At 39.1% G+C, this 26,892-nt stretch overlaps 2 protein-coding genes across 2 annotated transcripts in view; one reads left to right on the plus strand and one right to left on the minus strand.

Annotated features, from left to right (window-relative positions):
- KLC1 (kinesin light chain 1) overlaps positions 1 to 13,314 on the plus strand; it is a 44,073-nt gene extending 30,759 nt beyond the window's left edge. Inside the window, exons 13-16 of the mRNA XM_062495689.1 lie at positions 624 to 785; positions 6,019 to 6,149; positions 10,669 to 10,735; positions 12,083 to 13,314. Coding sequence (XP_062351673.1) covers positions 624 to 785; positions 6,019 to 6,149; positions 10,669 to 10,735; positions 12,083 to 12,148 — 426 coding nt within the window. The 3' untranslated portion in view covers positions 12,149 to 13,314. The remainder of the gene's footprint in view (positions 1 to 623; positions 786 to 6,018; positions 6,150 to 10,668; positions 10,736 to 12,082) is intronic.
- A 5,315-nt stretch (positions 13,315 to 18,629) lies between these two features.
- XRCC3 (X-ray repair cross complementing 3) lies at positions 18,630 to 26,778 on the minus strand. The gene is made up of 8 exons (XM_062495029.1): positions 26,744 to 26,778; positions 25,313 to 25,425; positions 24,820 to 24,957; positions 23,728 to 23,940; positions 21,988 to 22,142; positions 20,961 to 21,173; positions 19,875 to 19,921; positions 18,630 to 18,852 (listed from the first exon to the last, which is right to left on the minus strand). Exons 2-8 carry the CDS (start codon positions 25,365 to 25,367, stop codon positions 18,630 to 18,632), a joined length of 1,044 nt encoding a protein of 347 aa, XP_062351013.1. The 5' UTR covers positions 25,368 to 25,425; positions 26,744 to 26,778.
- Between the last annotated feature and the right edge of the window lie 114 nt (positions 26,779 to 26,892).

The raw sequence follows: 26,892 nt of genomic DNA on the forward strand, positions 1-26,892 counted from the left end.
AGTTACTTTATCACTTTTAAGATATTGAAAGGATTATTTGATAATTGATGGGCATGCTTTAATAGAAAGTAAATATATTAACCATATATTTAGTATGTTTATTACAAGTTTGTATTCTATGTAATTTCTTTCTGAAGGAAAATTATATTAATGCCAAATGTTCTATGTCAGTATTTTTAAATAACACAACCTATTTTTGGGGTATTAGATATTCAGACACCTCCCCAAAGGTGCAAACTGCATCATTTGATGGGTAGAAAACTTGAGAATTACATTGATGGTTTATGATCTATGAATTGCTTAAATATTTAGCTGTTTTCCAGATTGTTTCAGGTAAGTGATACGAGCACCACGAGGCTTAGACAAGCGATAAGGAAAGAAGAAAAGAATGGCAGTTCTTTTGGAAATTCAGTGAATTCTCAAAGAATCAAACTCTGCACTTCATGCTGTGTTGATCCTTGCAATTTAGAAAGGGCAACTCAGCTGCTCTCTGAAAGCAAAACTGGACCGATGGAATTGTGGGTTGATTTTACCTCTTGCTTGGTGCAGTTGTTGTGTGTGGGCTGTAGATGAACAGAGCTTGTAACAAGATAAAGCCTCTTCCCATTCTATCAAATTCTCAGGGTCTTGACAATGTTCACAAACAGAGAGTGGCCGAAGTGCTGAATGACCCTGAGAGCATGGAGAAGCGGCGGAGCAGAGAGAGCCTCAACGTGGATGTGGTAAAGTACGAGAGTGGCCCTGATGGCGGCGAGGAAGTGAGTATGAGCGTAGAGTGGAACGGGGTAAGTACAGTACACAGTTGGAGAGAATAGCCTAGGAAATCACCTAACAACCAGGGCTGTCCACTCACCAGCCTGCTGTGCCTTCAGGAGTTTCCTGCTTCATTTACCTTGTGTTTTGTAATTTTGAAGAATCAGTTAAGAAATGAAGAATAACATTTTGTCTATAATAATGTTAAAAAACTCGTAATATTTTCAAATTTTAAGGCATCCTTTCTGTTGCTGTCCTGAATGGTGGCATTTCTGCAAGAATCCCAAGCAGTTGTATTTAAGGCTAAGTTGTGTAATGCTGATTGAGTGTCCTGGTTGTGGTCTGGTGTACAATTGCTTGTTGGTGATTTGTTTTTACTGGTAGAAATATTCTGGCAATTAACTCACTTTTGCTTTTTTCCTTTTGGTGCCCTATTTGTTTGTAATTTAAATGTTTGCTTAAAAACACTTCATCAGCTGGAATCACAAAGAACATTTGCTATGGAAATATACTGAGTGTTAGCAGTTTCAGAGTAAATTAAAATGACCAGTCTAACACTGAAATAATTCTAATCTCCTCCTTACCCAGCTTTGCTGGAGGAGGGAACACAGCTTTTCAAGCTGCTATACAGTCCATTTTAAGAGGCAGTGCCATCACACAAAAATGTGATGGTGACTTCATGATTTTTCCATATTAAAATTTGTCTGGAGCCAAGGCTTGTTCCTATTTGTTTCCCATCTATTGGCTTCACTATGTTACACTGATTGTCATAAAGTAAAAGCATATATATAATATATGTATATATACATATAAAATGGGATTACATGTGCATTTTTCTAACCATTGTTTTCCTTTAATTTGAAGGACAGTGCAAGCTTTCAGTTATGACCTGGCTTATGTAGTTTGCTTCTATCACCAGCTTTCCCATGCTTTATCCCATTGCTGGCAATGGGATACATATTGCACTCTTAACTAACTCCCAGCTGCAGTTCTGCTGAAAATACTCTCTTAGATTAAAAAAGTGGTGTTGCTTTTGCTGTATGGGAGGGGAAGTAGCCTACTTTGCAATTTTGAGTGTTCTGAAGCTTCATTTCTCTTACAAAAGCAATCTTTTTCTCCCCATTTTTTGTAAGCCACATGAGACAAAGCTTAGCATTCCAAAGAAACCTTGAGAAAACATGTAGTGCTTTAGTCTTAAAGGAGAATGTTCTTCCCATCTTTGCTTTTGTCTCTTTATTACTGTTTTCTTGGCATTGGTGTTCTCAGTGCCAAGACAGTCAATCAGCATCTATTGTGAATTAATACTGCATCATTAATAAAGCCAAGGTCAGGTTTAATAACTCTCTTTTTAATTCTCATTTTGCCCATTCAGCATTAGAACTGTGTACTGTACTCCTCCCTTAATTTTTGCTGTACTTTGCATGACTGTATGTTCTAAATGGATTAAACTTTTTTCTGTTATTGACATTAATGCATGCAGGGTTTGGATGGAAAGGACCTTCTGGGGAAAAGCAATAGGCAGTATTTCTAGGTCAATATTTGAATCAAACTCAGTGATAAAATTTACTGGTCTGAAAAATTAAATTTTGACATCTCAGGGTAAGCAAACTTCATTTTTAGTGTGCTGAAGTGGCATCACTTCATTCTCATCTTTGTTATTTCTTTTTTCCCCCACTTAAGAGAAGGTACTTTGTATTACATGTTCTGTGTGAAGTGGGCAACTTTCTCTCCCTCCCCTCTGCAAGTGTTTCTCTCTCAGTGATGTTCTTCCCTCTTCTTTATATTGCGTGTAGTTTTTTTTTTATCCTTATTCCCTCCAGACAAAATACTCTGATTCATAAAGTGTAGTAAGAATCTTTTATTTGTGTCTGCAGAGCCTGAAGAGAGGCCTGGTTTTCCATTTAAATTCTTCTGAAGTGGTCAAGTTGACTCTGTCTGAGAGAATAGGTGGAGTATGCAAAGGGACAAACTCAACAAAATTCTGTCAGAAGATGTAATTAAGGGCCTTCCATATAATGTAATCCATATTAAGCACTGTAGGCTTTGATGTAATGTCTTACACTCTTAAAAAAGAAATTTCTATTGAAGTAAAACTGCAAGTAACTATTAAAACAGACACATTTAAGTGAGGTGTTATAGTGCATCCTTACATGTCACTTGTAAAGTTCATGACTTAAAGTGAACAGAAGATGCTTGAAAATGCAAGGAAATACTTGGTCTTAAAATGTAAAGTGGGAAGGCCAAGATTTAGATCCCACACTATACTTTTATATAGAAAATAACTGAGTACTTTTAACTGGCATTTTTGTGAACTGATCTCGCAGCCTGCTGCAGGACAGATGAAAATCTGTGCTACTTACTATAATGTTTGCAGTGAGAGGAATTATCTTTTCATTACTCTAAGCCATATACTTTAGAGAGACAGGCTTTTGGGCATGTAAATCTACTCTACTAGGAGCGAAGGGAAAACTATGAATTTCACTACCATAGACAAGAGTTACTCTTGTTCAAATAAGTGCCAGACAGTGGGATATTGTAGCAGACAAAGTACAGGAAATGGTGATGGTGGGGAGGTGTAAACAGCAGTAATAAGGTGATTCTCATTCTGAATGACATAAAAATTGGCAATTGAATTTCGCCACAAAAACAGCTTGTGAGTTTGTTTTTTGTTTACTCTGGACTCAGGAATGTTTGGGTTGATTTTATCCTGAGCTCATATTTTAGAAATGTTTTGCTAATCAAGCAGTTTAACTTAGGAGGCTGATATTTTTATTATAAATTTGAAGTACCCAAAAGCTTGTCTGCTTATTCCTGATGTTGTAGTTAGGTTTACTGTATAGAGTTATACTCTGTACCTACCAAGTTTGCCTTGCCTTTGGATCATTTTCACTACTTTAGTATTGCTGATTGCAGACCACAGAAACACTTAGCCTTTTCACTAATCTAATACTTCTAGCTGGAATTTAGACTTCAGCTTATTCAGTCCTGCAAGGCTGAAGTCTGTCTTTTAACTGTAAGCAACATATGCAATTTAGTTTGAAACATACTTAGATTTAGATCTTCTAATCACTTGGTAGCAAGACATTTTGCAATTTGCAAGGATAACTTTAATTGCTGTTCATTCCAGCTGTTATAGGTAAAGGCTCTCAAGACAGTACCTACCAGTAATGGTCTCTGTACTTGCACAAAGAGTGAAAAGTGTGCAACATTAATCACAATTTATTTTAAAGGTGATTTTTTTTTCAGCTGCCTCACTGCATTAGGGACAGTAGAGAAAATTCCACTTGGATTATTTATATAGACACAAACACTCATATGTCCTAAAAATACTTGTGAAAGTGAATTGACCTAGGCCAGCTGGATTCTAGTTCCTTAAGGGAATGAAGAGAATTTTGTCTGGAGGTTATGTGAAGACCTCTTTCTTCTTGCACTTTTGTTTCAAGGAAAATTCCTGACAGAAGTTAAAGCTGAAATGAATGCACTTTGCTCTATTCTTCCTTTTTTTTTTTTTTTAATTTCCTTTTTTTTTTTTTTTTTTTTTGGTGTGTTAACATCAGCTGGAAAAAAATCCTTTTAGTTGTTCATGAAATGTAATAGCAAAGCTATTTCTTGTTAAAGGTGTTTCATACTTTATACAAATTTTAACTTGAATGCACAGCATCAGTCATGTTCATTTGTCAGTCCCATCTTAGTGATGTAGGTGAAACTGCATAAAGACATAGGTTCTGATAATTGCAGGGGCCTGCACTTTGTATTTAAGGGCTGTCCAAATAGTTACTCTGGAAAAAAAAAAAGCTTTGAACGTGACCTAGAAATACTGTAAACTAACTGTTCAAAATGGAAAACTGTTGAATTTTTCCCAACAGTTTCATTCAGTTTTTCTCTCTCCATTTCTGACAGGCCTAGATGCCTTTTGTGATTCTTATACTGTCTCCTGCATGACGGGCGTGCACCATCTTCAAGCTTTAACTTCTCTCTTCAGTACTGACTGCTGTGTTTTAGCAACCCCCTTAAGATTCTTGTCAGAGCTACACTTCCCTCTAAACTGGCCATTCCTTCAGTGCTGGTGTCGTTTTTGGTTTTCTATTTCTGTACCTGTGTAGCTTTGCCAGATATGTATCTAGTCATACCAAATGTTATTACAACCATTTGCTGTGTAATACATTAGTGAAAAAAACCAAACCAGTAACAATGACCTTTATAAGTAGCTGTTCACTATGGAATAAAGGTAGTTAAAAGTATCACACAAGGTATTATTGAAATGGCATGATGGTGATCTTTACAGGAGAAAAACCAAACCCATAGAAGTAAAGCATGTTCTCCAAGTGCTTTAAAATGTATTTAGAGACCTATTATATGGTTAACATCAATATGGAACTCTGGATGTCTTCACTTACAATTATTCTAAAGTAGCATTGCTGTTTAGTCTTTGTGTGAGATTTTGGCAATTATGCTTTTCTCTACTAATCTTGGTGTTCAGTGATTTGTGTATTTGTCTTTCTAACTTCTAATAAACTCACTCCAACTCAGGTGTCTGTCTTTGCTTAGTAGTGCTTTTTTCTTTCTCAACTCTTCTTTCATAATCACGTAGGTTTTCTGTGGAGTAGGAAGTGGTCACTTCTAATCTTACTAAACTGGTGGGGTTTTGTAAGAGTAAAACATTTAAAAATAGAATTGTGGTCACTCCTGCAAGTTTCTCTGGGTAAGCACAGCAGTGTAAAACATGAATGCAATATATGAAAAATTAATTTCATTGTGGTTTACATTTTCTCTGGTAAAAGTTGAAAAAGGAAGCACAGGACTTTGACCATAAGTATTTCTGATTAGAAATAATTTTGTTTAGGGATTTTAGGGTTAATTAAACATGTTTGCAAGTAATGTAGATAGTTAGTAAGAACAAAACATGTTTTTTTCTTAGACTGATGAAATGCTTTTGCTTGGGGCTTGTACTCGGTTAACCACGGTGTGCTCATATGAAATGTTGGTGGTGAATTGTTGGACTACTGTGGTGGGTTTGTGTTAATGATGAATTGTGGCTTGAACATGTCTTCACATTTAGAAATCTTTGTTACACTGTGGAAGGAACTCTTGCTTTGGTAAAGTTGTAGCTATGTGGTATTACATGTTTAGGTAAACATGTAATATAGTATGATTGTATATTAATATGAATTAAAAAGTAATAATTCATCACTGAAATATTTTCCAGCCAGGCTTGTGGGAGGGCAGCAGGCTCGTGCAGTTTCACATGTATTCAATTTCTTTCAGGATGGCACTGGATCTCTCAAGCGCAGTGGTTCCTTTAGCAAGCTCCGAGCATCCCTTAGACGCAGCAGTGAGAAGCTGGTTAGGAAGCTGAAGGGAGGAAATTCCCGGGACAGTGAACCAAAGAACCCAGGGTAATTCATTATCTCTTCTTAGCTGTGCTGCTGTCCCTTGGTCTGTAGTTCCTAGGGCAGTGTTCCCTTCCATGCTTAGCTAACTGCCTATCATACACAGCTATATCTTAAAGAAAAATAAAATAGAAATAACTCCTTAAACTTCCATTGTAAGTTCTGTAACATCAGAGGATTTATATTTGTTTGTAAGAATTAACTCAGTTTACTTTTTTTTTTCTTTTTGCTGCTTTACCTACTTGAAGATTAGAAAAACTTCACAGAACTACTGATAAATGTTAGTTACCTGCAAAACTATTATTTTCACACAGCGGTGGAGAATAATAAATGTTAATGATTTTTATAGTAAAACCCTGAGTACAATAAACCTGCAACTAACATTCTTGATATAGCTTAGTATCTTGATGCATTCTTGATACAGCTTTAAATGTTGCTGTGAGCATAAAGAGAATTACCAACTGAAGCTGCTTTTGGTTTTTATTTTTGGAAGACTCAGGTGTCAGAGAGCAGAGGAGAATGTTGAAAAACTTGAGCGTAGTTGTGCATCTTACTAACATTATGGCCCCAGTGAAGTCTGGTAAAAATCCACATTTACTGAGTCTGACTGCTCACTCTTCCCAGCTTATCATATGATGATGGATTTGAATGTGTGTAATATTTCTTGTAGATCCATAAAGTCATTCATCACTTACTGGCTGCTGCAATGTTGAAATGTTAGAATTCACCTACTGCTTTTCATAGTGGCACTTTGGGATGTTACCCTCACCACCAACATAATTGCTGCCAGTTTTACATTATTGTGCAAAACTAGAACTCATTTAGTTGACAGGAAGCTGACAGTGTGAACTTGTGCTTTAAAACAGTCATGTTGGAAAACTTGGGGTAGCTTCTGATGGAACAACTGCATCTGAGTAATGTAGAAGAAGATGATGGTGACAATGATGATGGTTTTACAGTGACCTGGAGGCAGGGTCTCACTGTTACTGGAAGTGCTCCAGTGAAGTTGTCTTACTGTTTCTGTGGCTGTAAAACATTAGGTACTGCAGCAGTATATGTAGAATTAGCTTCCTTGCATATCTACTTCAAATTCAACCTGATCTGAATTTCAGAGTTGTTACTTAAAATTTCACTGCTAGACACTTGATGCTGAAGGCATTGAATAGAATTGAAGGTCAAAATTCCTTTGCATTTATTGATCCATCATAAAGAACTATCTCTGAGATAAGAGTTTGGGAATAAACTATGGAAAGCACGAGATTAGAAGAAGGAAATGTATAAATTTAAAATGCTTTAGGAAAAACAAAGGCAAGCCAAAATAGAATAAAAGGGAGAAATCCTTCTTTTTCTTTAGTATTAGTTTCATACATTGGTTTTCTGTTTCTATTCAATTCTGTCCAGAGTTCATATATCTTAGTTCAGGTATATTGTTTTATGAATAGATACATTTATTCATAGCTAATTTTGCATTTTCTCCTCATTTTTGTGAGATGTGGAAAAGCTTTCAGTTTCACAAAAGCCAGGAGGTTCAGTCCTTATTCTCTGTAGTATTTATAGCTAACTCTTTCTGCAGGTAAACTACCTCCATGTTTATAGGTATAGAAAATGATACTTACATATAACTGAAGCTTTGGCTTTGCAGTGCCTGTGAGAACTCACCTGCCTTGTTACTGTCTCCACTTGAGTTGTGTTACCTGACCAGAGTTCTCTACCCACAATAACATGAGTTACACTGTGGGACCTGTAGCACCAGATGAGATTTCCTCAGATGAAGGCATTAATGTGAAACAAAATTGAAAGCAAAGCAGTATCTTCCTTGCTTTCCCTTTCTGACAAAATCAGCTTGGTTTTAGATGTCACCATAGTTGTCAAGGAATAATTTATTCTTAAAACTTGCAAAGTGTATTGCATTGCTAGGCTTTTATGTAGATAGGCATTTTCAGTGTATAGGACAACAAATATTATAATTTCTGTTCTTGGCAATAAATAGCATTTTAAAATCCTGACTTATATTAGCTCGTTTTAATAACAAATGCAGAGATTTCTGGTATTAAACACCAGCTTTGTAGGTGATAAAGCATAGTTTACATCTTGATATTTCAAGAAATCGTTCTGTTTTCATTTTATGAAGAAACTTTAGTGAATAGAATTTTTTTTTCTTCCTCTGAGTGTAACAGAAAGCATATTCAGTTGTTACCATGCAGACCTTTGGGGTTTAGTGTGTTAGCTGAATATTTCAATACAAACATAGTACACATACAAATCTTCCTTGCTGTGAAGGCAGCCACTTTAGGTAGAACACTTCTGTGCCTCCCTCCTTAACAGTGCATTCCCTGCCTGTGTCTCAAGGAAGGCTTTACTCTGAACTTGATTTACACCTCTTGTTTTTACTCTGCTTCTCTAAATAGGAATTGACAGTGCTGGTGTGAGCACTGAGTGAGAAATACTTGAATAACAATACACTCACAGGATGAAGGACTTAGTGTCCATGTTGTTGCTTGATACAGAAGGTTGTAGAGAATAAAGTGGAAAACTCATCAGGGAAATAGTTTCTTTACAATCCTGCAAATGCCTTTTTGACAAATAACAAGTATCTTAAAACTGGTATTTGAAACATGCAATACCTGAAGCAAGGTTTGTTTTTTATATTTCAGAATTTGTTTCTGTAATAATTTAACTTTGATTAATTAGCGTTCTTTATTTTTTCACTTCAAAAATATTGACCATACAGCAGAACAATTAAAATTTCTAATCTAGAAGGAAAGAAACAAGCTTTCTTTATTGATATTATTTATTCACTGAAAAAATGCCTGCATGTTCTTTGTGGTGTCATGTTTGCAACATGGAGGGAACTAAAAGTGCATATGCCAGACTGAAGTTCTTAAAAATGTTGATTTTTACAAACCCAAACAAATAAAAGACCAACCCACAAACAAAGTAGAATCTCAGGTATGAGTATTTTTTTTTTTAACTGGCACTTTAGCAAGAACCTAAAATATACGTGTGAACTTGTACTGGTGGATTTTCTGTTTCCCTGGAATGTTTCCCATAAACCTTTATGCTCTTCTGGAGAGTTTTCTGTAACATTTTGTTTGTTTTGCAGATTAACTTCCTTTGACTTCCATATATAACCCCTGTTGTACCTGTTTCCTCGAATAAATGAGAGGTGTACACCATGCATGAGTCCTTGCTTTGTTGTTGCTAACACTCATGTCAAATATTTTGAACTGTGTGCTTCTGGCTTTGGAAACACCCACGTTCAGTGCTGGGGAGAACCAGCCAGGCCGTGTTGTGTGGCACCTCTTGCCCTGTGTTTTGGTTCATTGTCCTGTTAAGCTTTTGCTTTATCAAAGCATTTAACATTTGTGCTTTGACTGTTAGCAGTGTTGCTTCAGTCGAAAGAAAATCTGGACAATATCTAAAGTGATGTGTATGGATAAACCTTTCCATGTTACTGGAAGGCATTGGAAGGTTTGCTTTAGCCAGTTGTCCCAAACTGCAGGGAGCCCTGCAGGGTTCGGGCTCATTGTCTTGTGACCAGTTCATCAAATATGCATTCAGAGCCCTCATTTAGTTCTGAAATAGTTAAAGAGCTCATGAAAAATCAGAGCAAATGCAGAATATTCTGAGGAGCAGACAGGCACTGAAGTAAAGGACGTCAGACATTTCATGACAGGAGTCTTAGGGCTGATCTCGAATTTCATGATGCACACTTGAAAATATTTTTTGATAAATTTTGTGTATATTTGAGAAATGTAGGTAAATGGTTCATCCTCAATTCAAACAGCAGCAGATACTGCAGGAAATGCAATGATACTTTGACTGTCAGTAGCTCCCAGGCAGGTGATGAATTTTTTTCCATTTTCCATTGCTTTCCATACCGTATTCTAGGGTGTTTGTTACCACTGCTTGGAGTGTTGTAAAGCCAAAAGCACAACCAAAGTTAACGGCAGCAGCCATCTTATCTCCTTTCACTCTGAAATACTTACAATAAAACATTTTAAAATGTTCAAAAAAATTTATTCTGAAGGTTTAACTCAGGCAGAAAATACCAAAGTAACTTCTGCTGTAGCTTTTTCAAGGTAATTGCTGCCTACACAACAAACGTGTTTCAGATGTTTTTCCTAAACTGTTTGAATGTTTTGATGCTTTTGTAAGAAGCCACACAAAATTAAAACTGAAATTGAAATTTTTAATTGATAATTAATAATTAAAACTCAGTGTAAGTCACTGTATTAATTTGATGCACTCTAAAAATTGAGATTTTGAGATAAATGAGTTGCCTGAAATGTTTAAGCTCTGTGGAGCTTTTAATTTTGGGGGGTTAATATATAATTAGAAGTGAGTATAGAAACATATTTGAACTTTTGTAGTTGGTATCTTAAAGGCTGTCCCTCAGATCAGTTTTGGGGCATTGTTCCCACTCCCTTCACTGTGCATTGCTCGTTGTACTTGTGTTTTTAGAGCTGTAGTTTTCAGCCATTCTGATCAGTTTATCCTTGCATGTTCACTGTCCTGGTTGCAGCATGAAGCGTGCCAGTTCTCTGAATGTTCTTAACATGGGTGGCAAGGCTACTGAAGATCATTTTCAAGTAAGAAGCCCTACAATACTCTTATGAAAATAAATACTGTTAGTAGGGTTTGGGATAAAAAGAGTGTGATAAGTAATAAAGCAACAACCTCACAGTGATTGTAAGATCCTACTTCAGTAAGGTGTTTGAAGACTGTGCTTAAGGCATCATTCTCTGACACTTGTGAATTATTATTAATTTTAGGAAAGGGTTCAAGTCCAGCCAGGAAAGAGCATTATCTTTTATGATACCAAGCAGTCTCTGGCTTTGGACTTCTATTACGGTGGATATAAATCTTACGGAATTTCACATTCTCATAAAAGCAACTTAAAAATGCAAGGACTGTTAAAGCCCAGTATTTTCAATATTTTTTTACTTCAGCCATTTATTGCAAAAAGCCCTGTCATTATAACTGCTGTACATTACCAGGTGCCCTTAGACACTTCAGTTTTTTCTGAGGTGGCACAGGAGCAGTCTCAGAAGTTTGATCTTTGTTGTGCTTCTGCTAATAGAAAACCCTGTTTTGCTTAACTGTTCATGGTGTGCCCAAATGCTACTCCTCATTGCCTGTTTTTACCTAACAAATCACTGTTTAAATTGTCCAATGAGTGAGCAATGTTCTTCTAAACACTGCTGTGTGTTTTACTAACACAGTAACTGCTACTAATTTTAGGAAGGTAAAATTGTTTCTGTATTAACAAAACTGTAGGTGAGGATCTTCATCACTGCGTGTCCTGAAGTAGCAGGAAAGCCCCAGCTGTGCCTCTTGTACTCCCCAGTGGTGTAAAGGTGTTGGAACTGTATGATCCCTAAAGAATGTGCTGCAGAGTTCCCTGTAGTTGGAAGTGTAAGCAAAACTTTGCTCAGGGTGAGGTTCAGCCAAAACAAATCCAGGGTAAAGCACAATTCTGTGCAGCAACAGTGCCAAGGGTGTCGAAGAGCTGTGTCCCAGGTGCCCCTGACTGGGTGGATCCTCAGCATGTGTTTAATTGGTTTAGTGTGTTTAATTCCAGAGGACAGCCTTTTTGTTGGTGTGTACAATGCAATAGTAAAACAGGTTCTTTCTTCTTGTGAACTTTTGTTGTTCCTCCACTCTAGACACCTGTGGCAATTCCCATAAATGGGCTCTTGCATTTCTGGGAAGGCTTAGGCTGGATTGTAAGGGTGTATATACTTCATAGTATTGCTAGTAAAAAACTGGGGAAAAATATGTTTATTGGACTCCAGAAACCATCCCCCTATCCAGCATAAACAGTTCTGAATAGTTCCTTGTGTTTGTTCCCATTTGTTAAAACCAGGACTTTGTTTGTTTGCTCGAACTATCTGGATATCTGCTTAATTTCTTTGTTTTTTTCCCCCTTCGTGCAGGAACGAAATAATTGTCTGACAGACTCGCGAGCTCTGAGTGTCAGTCATTCTGATCTGGCGCACTGAGATTTGGGACAGAAGCTAGCTCATATTCCTGTGTGAATAAAGAAGCACTGAGACCTTCAAAGCTTTGGTTCCTTATCCTTGTCTATAGGAACACCTAGTTTGTAGATGTTGTTGGTTTTTTTTCCAATGGACTGCTGGTTTTACTTTTTAAATAGGGACAATTTTAAACACAGCATTAGTGAGTGTTTTCTTCCAAGGGAAAACTATAGATACATATTGCTTGTTGCACTGCTCCCATTCATGCTACTTACATAAATTTCTTTAATAGAGCTGACTATTACAGCGTCGAAAAAAAAAGAAAAAAAAGCAAAAATGCAAACACATTCAAAGCATACCAAAATGCAATGGTGTTGGAAAATTTAAGCAAAATTAAATGTGTGGCAGTAAATACATACAGTGCTGGAATGAGAAGTAGATAAATTTACGTGCATTACTGTAGAAATTCCAGTTGAGCATTCTGTAATGGTGGGGTTTGCCCTTGCACCACTGATTCTTGTAATGGTAGAAGCCTTGACTAGCAAAACAGCACTTGGACATGACTGACTTAACCACTTGACTGAGCTATTAAATCTTACAGAAATGATGGCTGGGGGTAAGTTACATTTAGATAAAATGCATAGCAACACCTGTGAGCATAACTTTTGGTATTTGTATGTCTTAGGGCACAATAATCAATACATATAGGATGGTTTATGTACATGAGGAGAAATGGAAAAAAACCTTTACTTTGTGTGATTGAAGAATATTCAAGTTTTGGACTGCAACTGTCCCAGAGCAGCTGCTGCTGCTCTCAGGGAGACATCGAACCTCAGGTTGACTTTCTTGCTTGTCCACTGGAATTCACAGTCCCATTCTCTGTTTGCTGAAAGTGCCCAACGTTTCCTTATGCTGATCCCAAATCCTGCCTTTCTCCACACCAGCTGGTGACAGCAGAAGCAGGCACTGCACGCTGGGATGTCACACTGCGGAGTAGCTGCTCTGCAGGGACCACTCTGTGCTAAGGGCCCCTGTGGAAGCACTCAATGGCTGTAAGTGACCTGTGTGACCACATATCCATGTTAAATCCACTTAGGTTAATATATATATATATATATATATATATATGCTGTCTGTATACAGGACTGCTGCTGAAACAAAGTATATATGTTTTAAGGATGTTATAGACATTAGGATTTACTTTTGCTTTTCTGTAAAGCTTGTAATTTTGTTCATCTTTTGTAAAAATTCCTATTCGTGTGAAGTTGGATGAGAAAGTTAAACAACCAGTGTGTGTACAAATGTATTTGTGGTCATAGTTGTGAGTTGGAACAAAATTAACTTTGGGAAAAGCTGGAAAATTCAGTCAAGGTCAGCACCAACTGAAGGAGGTAAAATATAGGAACATACACAAGTTGTAGTATTTGAACAGGCTGTGAAAAGTCATTAGAATTAGTACTTAGTAGGAATTTTTGACTGGGTTTGCACCTGGTTTTAAGTTGGTTACAGTAACTGATGCAAGAATTGTCTGTGTAATGCACTTAACAATGTTTACCAGGAGGTACCGTCTGAGCATCTCTGCAAAGGAAGCTGCATGTGGTGCACCTGCTTTAGAGACAGTGTAGGAATGGTGAGAGACAATGCTGCTAATAATTATGTAGAAGTTTTAGCACATAGTGCAATTCATTAATGAACTTGAGCAGGAACAGGTTGTTGCTCGGTTATCTTAACAATAGATACTCATATAATGTTGACTCTTGAGTTTTAATCTTTTTATTAAGAGCTTTTTATATTAAAAAATATGTAATATATATACTTCTTTTTTCCCTCCTAAAGTAAAACGTGTTCTGTGCCCCCATTGGTGAACTGGGCTCTCTGCACAAAGGCAGACTGAGCTGGCTTTGCTGAAAGAACCATGTCAGGCTGCCAGCTGTGCCCTTGTCCAGCCCCTGCTCCACTTGGAGTCTGGCTTCCAAAAAAACCCCACAGAACTATTCAGACACAAAACTGTTTCAGTAATAAAGAATTACTTAAGCTGAAGGATGTGATTCCCAGTCATCTTTCAACATTGAAGCAAAATGATTTTTTGCAACCTCTCAAACCCCCAACCCTGTGTAAATAAGCAATAAAATATGTAACCATGCCAAATGACAATGTACAGTCAGTTTCAAAGTGCAAGACTCTGGTATGTTGATGGTGATAGTGAGGGAACTTTCTTGGTCGAGATCTTGCTGGTGGTGGCATTACTAATACTGTGCTTTTAAATGTTTTAATCCTTTATATAATATTTTAAAGTGTGATGGAAGGTTAAGTTGTTGAGCTAATGCATATTAAACAGCTCTTATATTTAAAAGGTTCATTTATTTTTCTGAGAAGAAACATATTTCAAGACTTCTTTAATCCATAAATCCCTGAGAATAGTAGTCAAGTCCTTACTGTTAGGAGCCATTGAGCTGTTAGCAGTTTGAGAACTTTTTAAAAACAAAAACCAAATTAAACTTGACCTTCCTTGCGTTTGACTCATGGATGAGTTACTGTTAGGACATGGTTTGTGTGCATTTATATTTCAGATGGGCTTCTCACTCAGTTCACTTTTACACAAGATTTTCTTTCTGGATTTCCTTTTGTAAGGTTCCAGTTATAGCTAAGTCTGCATAAAGAATATATCCAGAATATCCAGTGGTATAGTTCTGGGATGTCTTCAGCACCAAACTAAATCAACAGCTCTGATGAAGCACAAAACTGGAAAAGATCTTCAAAACTGGCTTGTTAGGAAAACTGCAACCTTGGTAATGCAGTTGTTTTTAATCTGGCTTTTTTGTCCTTGACTAAAACTTTAAGAGTGAACTTGAATAAAAACCTAACAAGGACTGTATGTTAGACCTCAGATTCTCCCACAAGCAGTGATGAGTCTGGGTGTACAGCAGGATGTGGGATGACTTGTACATGGAATTGTTACTGATAGAAAGGTGCCTGTTGCCCTTTTGTCTCTGAGTATTGGCAGTGTTTGGTTTTGAGTTTAGATCTTACTAAACAGTCTTGCAAAATGTAATTGTTTCATTATTTGCTCCTCTTCTGGAGGAGTAACTGACCTGTTGCTGTGTTGTGTCTGCACTTATACAATGCAAAAAGAGTCAGTTATCTACAGTTTGTACTTTCTCTTACAGTGAATGACACCTTCATTCCCCAAGCACTCCTGAATCACAGTAGATTAAAATGGTTTTTGAGCTTGAGAAGTATTTGTACTTAAATTGTATCATTTGAATCCAGAGATTTTGCAAATGGTGTGGTTCTGTTGTAAATATCTAGTAAAAGGTGTGTGCAGTGGTGCATTACAGTGTGTTTACAGTAGTTGATGAGTTTAAGTTACTTTGGTTTTTGTTATGCAGGTCACATGTATCTGAGGGCTGCTAAGAGTGACATTTTTGGTCACGTTAGTCTGTACTGAGAGAATAAATGTTAACAGATGTGATGCTGAGAAGTTTAGTTTCATTGTCATTGATTTACAGAAGTACACGGGGGGGTTGTGTGTGTGTAAATATTTAGAATTGAGGAATAATCTCAGACTTCTACATTGGATTAATTTTTTTCCCCTAAAACCATTCACAATTATGCCAGCACACTGAATAGTTAAAAGTCAGTTGTTAAAAAACCTGAAACAACAAAGCAAGAAGCCAGACAGAGTGTGGGGGTCTGGTAGAGTTCCAAAGCTGGGAGGGTGCTTATGCTCACAAGGAAGTTGCAACACTTAGTTACATCTGTTTGTAAATGAGAAATGTTTAGGGAAACATCGTTTCTCAAGTGTCATTTAACATTTCTTTTCAAACTGCAGAAGAATATTTAAGTAGTCTTGCAGGATAAAGACTTAATACATTTTAGACTGTAAATCTTTGTAAAAACTACTTCTGTTTTTTTGTTTGTATAGAATACAAATCTCAGTTGTGAAACCCAAAGATTAATAAAGCTCTATAAAGGGAAGGTTCTTAAATTGCATTTATTAAAACTTAAGCACATTTCAACACTTTTGACACAAGGTTTCAATAGACAGGTGTCGTGTCTGGTTCCTGTGAGGTCTTGCAGCCCCAAAGGTGCACTTGGGTCAGATGGACATCCTGGGCTGTCGCTGGGGGCGGGACTGAGGGATGGGGCAGCAACTGGAGTGACTGAGTGTTGGCTGGATTTGAGATTTCAGGGTTTGTGTGTGCTCATGAGCCAGGAGACAAACTGTAATGTACTCTGACTCAGCTGGAGAGAAATAACAGGGTAATGACAGAATACTTGAGCGGGGTAAAATGTTACTTCTGTTTGTAAGTAGAAGTGTTTTTCACCAAATAAACTGGAACTTTGATTACAGGTCCATCTCTGACTTAACACTTCGGGGCCATTCCTGCAAGCAGTCAAGTTGCAAAAAAGAGTGATCAAAATATTACAGACTGAGCCTTCAGAGGTTTCACAGTGTTCTGGACATGGCTCACAGCGAGGCAAACTCCTGGGATTTGAAGCCCAGCATTTGATGAGGCTCTTCTGTAAATGAATATCCAGGTGGGGTTTGATGACTCCCATTAATCAGTTACATCTCTCTGTGGGCTGCTTTTCCTGGTCAGCAAATAGGATGAACATTACCTTGGCTGCAGTTCCAGCCCAGATACACAGGGCAGGAATAGAAGAGAGCTGGAGTTTTACTTGTGCTTTGTTAGTTGATCTTTATTGAAGTTGTTAGGACAGAGGCACAGAAGGTAAAGGTTTGAAGAAGGAGGTGGCCCTGTCTGAGCTGTGGTACTGACTTTTTCCTTAATGTACACAAAGGCTTCTAAGCTTCATGGTTGGATTTTATTATAAAATGCTGTGCAGTCATTTCCAAGTACAGAGAATTGAAAGATTTTAGAAAAATAATTTAGACACAACTTGAGTTCTTTGCACAAGGGCCCCTGAGACATAAGAAGGCACTGAAAGCAGCTCATCCTTTCTGCTTGCTTATGGTCTCCTTTCCGCTTCAAGCTGTGCCTGTTCTCCCCTGGAAGTTCCTGAGGCAGTCACACAGGGTCTCTTTTCCTTGAGAGAAATTTCCTACTCAGTTGTCCCTTGAGAAATCTTCTGCAGTAGTTCCAGCTGAGGCAGTTTACAGCCAGACAGAACTTTCCCTTTCAGCTACCCAGCTGCATGCTCCAATATGAAAAGATGGATTCATGTCCTGAAGGAGCATGACTGGGGAAAGGCAGAGGAAGCAGCTGTTTAACAAACACGGGGTTCCTTGGCCAAAAGACAGACCTGAGCACTGTCACTCCACAAAAACTCTTGTTTTTTGAAGCTCTTGTCTGAGCCAGCATCAGGAGGAAGGGAGAGCATCTGTCACTAATGGGAACAGGCACCCACAGAACAGAGGCCTTTGGACAGTGTAACTTCACCTGGCTTGCTTTCACATGGAACAGAGCAATGGAAAAATTCAGCCATAGGAAGAGTGGATGTCATGGCAGTGGTCTGAGGACAGACAGAAAAAAAAATAGCATAGAGATGGGAAGAAAACTCACATGAAGCTCTAACTGAAAAACAAAAATCACCTGAGAAGAGGAATTGCATCTGAATGGATGAAAAGAGCTGAAGGTGCCCTTCAGGATCACAGCTGAGCTGAGAGCCCAGCAGTAGGGACACAGGATATGAGAGGCAGCAATCCAGAAGCCCATGAAGAATGCAGATCCAGCAAAACACAGAGCAGGGCAGAGTGTCAGGAAGAACACAGAAACCTTGCCCTGAGGCTACACAGCTTCAGCAGTGGGCAAAGAGGACAAGGGGATGGGACATGTGGTTTGATGTCCTTCAAATTAAAGAGGCTAAAGAGCTTTTGCTATGAAGGGAAGGGACTGGAAAGCAGGAAAAGAGTGGAAATGAACCATTAAAATAATTTCAAAGTGCTATGAAGCCAGATATCCTCATCTAGTACAAAGGCAGTGCAATTTTAATTCTTAAAGATGTTAAAATCAAATACCTTTATGGTATTATGTTCTTTAAAATTTTAGCAACAAGTGGTTTTCAAATAGGACGGCTGCTTTGTGCCAAAGAATGGCTATCCTTAAGTGGCAGCATGAGACCCAGAACCAGCAGCAGGCAACATAAACTGGTTGAATTTCAAGTCCTGGTGGGTCTGGAGAGGGTATTAAACTACAGTAAATGCTGTTTCTAGAGGAGAATGCTATTAAAGTAAAATTAGACATTAGGTCTCCCCATCATGGGGATTGTTACATCCCACTCTGCTGTGCAGCCTCCACCTGCCCACAGCTTCCCTCTTTCAGAATGCTCAGGACACTCCTCTCACAAGGAAAAGCTGAATATCCAAGTGTAAAAAGATCATCTTTCACAATGTAGACAAGGCTTAATGTAGTCATACCATTGTTCAAATACTTCACCATCAACTTCTCTCATCTAGGAAGCACTGCATTTCACTGGTAATTCTTCCTGAAGCAAAGTTCTGGTACATTTTTGGAGCAAGTTACTTTTCTATTCAAAAGAGTTATTTTATTCCTTTTACACCTTCCAACTGTACTGCATAGTAGCAAAAGGATGGAGGGAGATGAGGAGCAAACACTACGCTTAAAGTCCTCGTGCTTCCAGTGCACTGTGATGCTGCTCCAGGTGAGGGTCTGGGCAGTGGTGTCCGGCTCACCATCAGTCTCATCAGAAGCTGGTTGGACCAGGTTATTCCAAGTGCTGGAGTGACTCTGCCACCCACTACCCTATAAAGGAAGTATTACATATTTCTGCATGCATGGATTTCATATGAAATACCTTCTCTTGTAACAAAACTGCACTAGAAGACATAATTCACTGTTTCTCAACGGTATATTGAAAACTACAGGTCTTTGAAGACAGAGGTGACAGGGTTTACTCACAAAACTTAGGTTCTCCCTGTGGCAAGGAAATGGCTGCAGAAATGTTTTTATACAGAGCTGTTGTCATTCTTTCAGCTACAGCCAGGGGGAATACCTACCTCCATCTGGACAGGCAAACGGGAAAACCACAAGAGAAAAATTACTGAACTTCTAATACTTGAAGTGTGTAACTGCTAGCCTTGGATTCCATTTCCAGGTATATTTAGAAATGTTGGGTAAACAGAACACTGTATGTATGACTTTCAAGCCAATGTTTAAAACAATTCTTTTCCCTGGGAAAAAGTGCAACTTCTCCAGTAAAAGAACTACAAGATAACCAGGTAAAAATAATAATTGGATCTTATCCTTGTTCTGTGTCAGGTTCAGAATCTGAGGGACACAGTGAACTTCTCACAAACACCCATTGATGTAGCACCCATCTTATGCAGTAAATCAAGGTTATAGTTAGGATTCAAACAACAAATGCATATATTTGAATTCTGCTTATATCTTAGTGTCAAAAGTTACTATTTTGGTTTTTTTCTTAGCTGACTAACAAAGCCAGCTGCCAAGGTTTTGTTGCTATTTTTTTAAGCAGACTGAAGGTGCACTCATATCAGAGACAAGATGCAAAAATACTCTTGTGTAAACAGGTACTCAAGCCATTAACTCCAGGGAATTTTTCCTGCTAATTTGTGATTAGGGATTACAATGTAAATGTATACGACGTTTTTTCACAGCATGAGTTAGTGCTGATCTCCAGCAAATCCAGCATTGCTGGGTAAATGCCCCACTGCTCCTCACGTGATCTTGTAGCTTACCCTGGAGTGACAGAGTGGTTCAGGCTGCTGTGTTTGACATTGTCACACTCTGTGTGGATGACTCACCTACAACTGCACTGCGCAGCTTCTGACTCACTCACTGCATCTGTCACCTGAAGCACAAAAACACGGTTTGCAGCTGACCTGGGGTTCTGCGTTTGTATTTAGCAAAGCAGGAGGACAGGGAAAGGAACCAATGCAAGAAAGTGCAAGTTCTCAGAGCATATATTAAGCCAAGTTAGCAAACACTTCTTTCAAGGCAAACTAAAATGGATTTGGGAATTACAAGCAAATTACAGTGTTACAACTAATTAACAAGCAACAGCTTACATTAATTAAGCTACTTCTAGATGCTTTATTTGTTAAAAATAAAAACAAACCCAAACCACAAACAAACTCCCCACATTCACAAAACAGTTCCAGTGCTGTAGCTGGAGATACAAAAGCCCAGATCTCCCAAAAGTGCTCTGTTCTTAACGATTTCACTACCTCTGAAGTTTGTCAGTGGCCTGCCCACACATTGACTTACCCCTTCCAAAGGCCATATTTGGAGTGTGAACGCTTCAGCTCTGGCATTCAGATGCTCCTTCAATTTGTCAATGGACTAAGATCAGTGCCTTGCCTTGTTTTCTCAAAAGAATACTCTTGGTGACCACTATCATTGTGGCCTTGTTTTGGTCCAGTTCAAGTCAGTGCATGCACTTTAGTGCTTCAGTAATCTCAGCAGTTACACAAAAATGCTGAGTTCTGTGGAAATGCAGTGAAGTCCCTGGTGCTTCACTGTCTCCTGGAATATCATTGTGCCTGCAGAGCTCCCAGAGCAATCCTGCTGGCAATGGCATTTGAAGCCAGTGATAAGAAAGAACTCTGTTATTTTGCTTTGATGCTCTGCGCAGTTTGCAATACATACCTATTTCTGTTAGCTTTAGTGAACAACTTCTGAGAACATTAACAGCCTATAAAAGCTTAGAGTAGTCAACATTTACTGAAGTACATCAGTTTAAGGAAGCTTCAGTTTTCATCAGTCATTAATAGTCAGCTGACAGTGGTAAATACAACACCACGAAATCTGCATTTACACAGATTGCTCCACAACCCTCCAGCCATTTATTAAACAGTCCCCATAAAATAAGAAGCAATTTGATATCATACCTGGTTAACGCACAGGATGGGAGTCCTGAACCTAGTGCTCAAGCTGTGAAGCTGTGCCCCAAAGGTCTGCAAGTATCGAGCCTTCAGCGCAGACTCGGCAGGGCCGAACTCGCAGCGGAACAGGGCGGCGATGGAGTCGATGACCACGAGCCGCACCATGCCCCGAGCCAGCAGCAGGGCCAGCCTCCTCGTGATGCACTGCTGGAAGGTGTCCTGCACACACACAGTGACAGTGACAGGGCAAAGAACCCTGCTGGGACAGCAAGAGACTGAACTACAGCAGTCACCACTGCAGCACGAGCTCAGAGAGTTTTGACTCATGAAGGCAGCTGGTGGATCTCTAAGTCTCACCAGTAACCACATCTGGCTGTTTTGCTGATGAGAAAACTCAAGAGACAAAACTGCAACTTGCATTTACCTGCAGCTCTGACTTTACTGGTACTTTAAAACCTCAAGGGTGTAGTACTACACTCCTAAACTCTTCCTGTTTTCATAAAGTAATATAAAGGGTTGGAATGGACCTTAAAAATCATCCAGTCCCAACCCCCCTAGCACGGGCAGGGACACCTCCCACCAGACCAGGTTGCTCAGAGCCACGTCCAGGCTGGCCTTAAACACTACCAGGGATGGGGCATCCACAGCTTCTCTGAGCAACCTGTTCCAGTATCTCAGCAACCTCACAGTAAAGAATTTCTTCCAAATATCTAAATTTCTATCAATTTGTACTCTTGCCCTATCTACATTTCCTGACAGGGAGTCCCTCTCCAGTAGCCCCTTCAGACACTGGACAGTTCCTATGAAGTTCCCATACGACCTCTTCTCCAGGCTGAACAGCCCCAACTTTTTCAGCCTACCTGGGAAAGGAGTGGTTCTCACTGAAACACTCAGGACACAAGACTATCATTAAATGTTCCAAACCAGGTACGGGCTATGCTGCTCTTCCACTAATGACCCCTCAGCAGTAAAATACTGCCTCAAATCCATATTGATCAAGAGTCTTAAAAACATTCTTTGTGCCACTACTTACCAGATCTGCTGCCCGCTCAACAAAAATACTGTCTCCAAATCTGATCTTCTGTATGATGTCAGCTGGAACATCTGCACGCAGCTTATGCTGTTGATCTATGAGCTGCTGCAAACGTTTGCTTGGGAACACATCTTCTGTACAAATGTAGACAGCTCCTGCAGCCCAGGAAACCACAGGCCTGTTACACACACAGTTTGCTTGACAGCACACAAACTACATCAGACATTCTGCACTCAAAAGCTACACATAAGGACCTGGAAATTAGTGTTGGGTTTGTTGTTTTGTTTTTTTTTTTGCAACTGTGTTGAATCAGTGATGAACAAAAACCCCACTCCTGTGACTTTCCTGCAGTTGCCTGGCACTCTGGCCTTCTCAGCTACCATTCCTATTTAAGCTGACTGCCTTTTGCACAATGTTGCCCTAGTGCTGAAATACAGGGATTTCTCTGCCATGAATTCTTGGCTCACAGAGAAATCATCTGCTTTCTGAAAACCAGACCTGCCTTAAGCAGGATGTCACTTGTCTTCTCCTTGGTTTACTTAAAAAGGATGGAATGTCCATTTCTTCAGATTTCACAGTCACTGGGGTTCTTCAAGATGCAGATTTGCATTTCTATACAGATTGATGCTCCACTGATTAAATAATTCTGTTTTGATCCAGAGTAATTGCAGCATTCAGGACACTGAAAACAGTCACAGGTTCAACAAAACCCAAACAGAAATCAGCAATTTAATCAAATCTGTTATTCAGGCCAATAAATATGTTATGCTGGTTGTTGACAAAAAATACCAGCAAAAAATCAACCAAACAGGAATAAAACCCACTAAAACCCTTCAACCTCAAAAAGAACAAATTTTGATTCCTATGATCATAATCTGTCATGCACCAAACCAGTTTCTTATCAAGAATCAGTAGCAAACATTATTTTCTAATTCAGAATTCTAATATGGGTATTAATCTGTCCCATTATATTAATGTATTACTTATGAATATGGGCATATAGAATAAATTCAGCCAACACACAATTGAACACAACTGACATTCCTAGAACAGCAGAAAGATATCCTGGAGGCAAAGGAGGCCTTTGTTTACTTTCAGGATTTCTTTGCTGCCAACCTCCTTGCACTGAGACTTACAAACAAGACTAGCACCAAATTTAATGAAGTAACTGTTTAGAGAAATTTATTTCAACATCACCACTTATGAGAAGGGAAGTTTCTAAGCACTAAAAAAATACAATGCACCATAATTTTAAATCACTAGCAAAATCTTCCACTGGTAGTGCAGAGTTCTGCAAGACTTTCTAAGTGTTGCTGTTCTTTTAAAGTTTCCTAAAGGATAAAACTCCCCACATTTAACCTAAGCTTTAATTGCTGTATTTCTCATGGGAGACTCAACATGAGAGTGTTGGGCACCTGCTTCTGTACCTCTGTTCCTTGATTTCAACACAAACAGGGAGAAGTGCAGGAGCATGGATAAAAATGCATTTGCATTCAAACTACATGCAGCAGTTAGCAGCAGCACACAAAGGAAAAGAACAAAATATAATTGCTTCTGCTCTGATTAATGGCATCATGTAATGTAAGCCACGGGCTACTCACAGCCCTTTAAGCAAGATCTTAATTTGTACAGTCCATGATTTTTCCACATGGGTGGATACGGTTCAAGAAATTAATAAGTTTCCCCTCAGTATATTCCCCCAAATGGGAAATGAATCCGTGTTTAGGGTTCAGCACTTACCAGACTCTAATCCACCATACTTGTAAGGATACTGCACACACAGGCACAGCTGTAAACTAATCTGAGTCTTCCCAGCAGAACTTTCCCCAGCAAGCTCTGTGATTCCCACTAAAGGAATGCCACCTTTTAACAAGTTGTCTAGCACTGAACACCCCAGGCTCAGCTTCTGGTGCTGGGAGGTGAAATGATCTTTATCTTGGTAGAGCTGAAGTGCTGCAGGGTTTGGGAGTGTTTTTTAATGATTAAAAAGGAAAAAAAGAAAACAAGCAGAAAAAAAGATAGTTTAATTTATTATTTTTCCAACACACAGTGATACAAAATAGATGCCATATACAAGGTTTATAACTACAAGGGATGCTTTCTTTGTTGATGGAGAATTTCCCTAATTTAGCCTGGTCTTACCCACCTCTCTCTCCCCATCAGACCTACTGCTGAATGTCTGTACAAAGACTGATAATTTACACTGAGTTCTTTCCTCCTCTCAAACTCTTCCTTTCTCTGCCTCTAAGGTGTCCCTGAGGAAAGTTACACTCTGAGAGGATTCTGACAGCAAAGGTTCAAGCACAGGATTTATGGAACTAGAAAGCTACAGCAGAATATAAAACAGCACAGCAGGCATCTGGTCAAAGCCTGAACACATATGCAATCACAAGAAAACAGATTTTAAGTACAGAGTTGTCATTAATTTGTGCAGGAGGTCCTGCTTGTTTTGGAATGAAGTGTTTATGAAGGTTTTAATATATAAATTTTTCAACTTAGTCTTAGTCCAAAAGAATAGCAAGACAGACGAAGAGAACGTGAAAGAAAAAGGAAATATTCTGTTCCTGCATTTAAGTGTTTCAGACTGGAGAAACATTTTGTCCTGTTTCAAGCAGGCTCAGTCCTGAAAAATGTCATCCATTCACTTCCATTCACCCCCAGGGGAGCTGTCCTTAGGATAGTTAAATAATTCATTACAGCACAATTAAAACACTTCCATTCTCATTTCAAACCCACATTACTGTGTCATTGAGGAGCCAGAACTATGTTTTCTCCCAGTGACAGTTAATTTGAGTTTTAGACAGAAGATGTTTTATGCCCTGACTGCATTACCTGTGAGCATGCTGTTCCTCCTCAGCGTGTGAGAGACTGTTTTCAGCAGGCACTGGATGTCTGCACTGGAGAGCTTCATCAATCTCTGCAAGTCTGCTCCAGAGAGGTTTAAAATCTCTTTTACTGATTTTATGTCGGCTGAAATAAGAGGAATTTTTATAAATACTTTTGGCTGTCTTACACAGCAAAGTTTTTCCAATTTCTAATTCTCATATACTTGAGGTTTATCTATGCTGCATTCTTGTACAGTGGGCAGGCAACACTCACTTTCAGTGTACCAACACAAGCTGTAAAATTGTTTGGAAAATTATTATTGAAGCATGGGCAAAACCCAACACTTACAATTACTCGAAAAACTTATTTATGAAATACTTAATCACAGTTCTAAAATGTTAGCATCCATCTGCCTGCTTATACCCACAAACACACAATTATGTCAAGGATGTCACTGTGGTGACAGATCTGTTAGTGAGACACTGGCAAATTAAATTACCTTTTTTCAGTGCAGCAATTGTTTTAGGGTTCAAGTCAAACTGCTCCCAATCCATCTCCTGATGCAGCACAGCAATGAGCAGCACATCCCATAATTATCTGTGATTAAAGTGGCTTTTATCACAGACACAGGCAAGAAAAAATAGGCAGAAATTAGTGTCAAAAGTTTCCAGGACTTTTTTTTCTATTTTAACAACATATTTATCAGTTCTCTTACAGAAGTAACAATTGTTCTGGGATTATTATTATTATTAGCATTATTGATACTATTTTTTTTAATATATTGATATTATTTTACTATGGGAAGAGTGTGGCCAGCAGGCTGAGGGAGGAGAAACTCCTCCTCTACCAAGCCCTGAGTGAGGCCACATCTGGAGTGCTGTGTGCAGTTCTGGGCTCCCCAGTACAAAAAGACAAGGAGCTACTGGAAAGGGCCCAGCAGAGGCCACAAAGGTATTGAGGGGTCTGGAGCATCTCTCTGACAAGGAGAGTCTGGGCAAGAGAAGACAGAGAGGAGATGTCATCAATGCATTTCAATATCTCAAAGGTGGGTGCCAAGAGGATGGTGCCAAACTCTCTTCAGTTTCACCTCGAGGTGAAGAACTCTTATACCCAGGGTGGCAGAGCACTGGAACACCTGCCCAGGAAGGCCATGGAATCTCCCTCTGGAGGCATTCCAAACCCACCTGGACTCATTCCTGTGTCACCTGCTTTAGGTGACCCTGCCTTGGCAGGGGGATTGGGCTGGATGATCTCCAGAGCTCCCTTCCAACCCTGACTATTCTGTAATCCAGAAAAACTTTGGCAGAAGTCTTGTCTGATGGTTGTTTACACTTACCCTATTAAAGAATTCAACCAATAATTCTACTGCTAAGAGCTACTGGTAGTTTTAATTGCCTGTAATTCTGCATAGTGCTTTTGCTCTGGACTGCAGCTCACAAGCAAGCTGGACAGCCAATTCATGTCTACCTTGTCAGTCTTCACACAAGGCTTTCATTTTCAAACAGAAAAAAATCTCACACACGAGCAACTTGGGATGACCCAGGATTATTCATACACTGGACAGTCACATATGCATCCATTAGCTAAAAGCAAATGTAATATTAAGTCGGTAAAATCTGTTTGTTTCGTGTAACGACATTAAACAGCTCTCTTAATACTTTGGTCCAAAACATAACAGTTTAGCACCATGGCTGCCCATAACAGTACTGGGAAGTTCTCAGCATCATTCGGATAAACTTCATGAAGGTCGCAGCAGACACCCAGGAGTTATATGAGAATACGTGACTTTATGAACAATTCCCTTTTCAACACTGCGGGGGAGAGGCTGTGATGGGTGCTAATAACAGAAAAAATCTAAGAGAGGCAACTTACTTTTAAGTAATACCCATTTATAGCAGCATCCTGAGAAGCTTCAGAAACTGAAACTTACTGAAATCAATCATGATTACGACGACCCTTGACTGAGGAGCTCCAAACCATTGCGCACCCTCCGCTCACAGGAAGCCGCTCCACGGATGAGGCACAGGGGAGAGCGAAACACCAGCAGTGGGTCACGGTGCAGCCAGCCCCGGACCCGGC

The sequence above is a fragment of the Cinclus cinclus genome, chromosome 6, assembly GCF_963662255.1.
Source record: "Cinclus cinclus chromosome 6, bCinCin1.1, whole genome shotgun sequence".
Lineage (NCBI taxonomy): Eukaryota > Metazoa > Chordata > Aves > Passeriformes > Cinclidae > Cinclus > Cinclus cinclus.

Bases quoted from the DNA above. Each gene is read 5' to 3' on its own strand.
- XRCC3 (XM_062495029.1), bottom strand. From the start codon at position 25,367: ATGGATTGGGAGCAGTTTGACTTGAACCCTAAAACAATTGCTGCACTG. The intron at 24,958-25,312 runs GTAATTTAATTT...CTCTTATTTCAG, and splicing joins AATTGCTGCACTGAAAAAAG to CCGACATAAAATCAGTAAAA. The intron at 19,922-20,960 runs GTATGATATCAA...TTTGTGCTTCAG, and splicing joins CCATCCTGTGCGTTAACCAG to GTGACAGATGCAGTGAGTGA.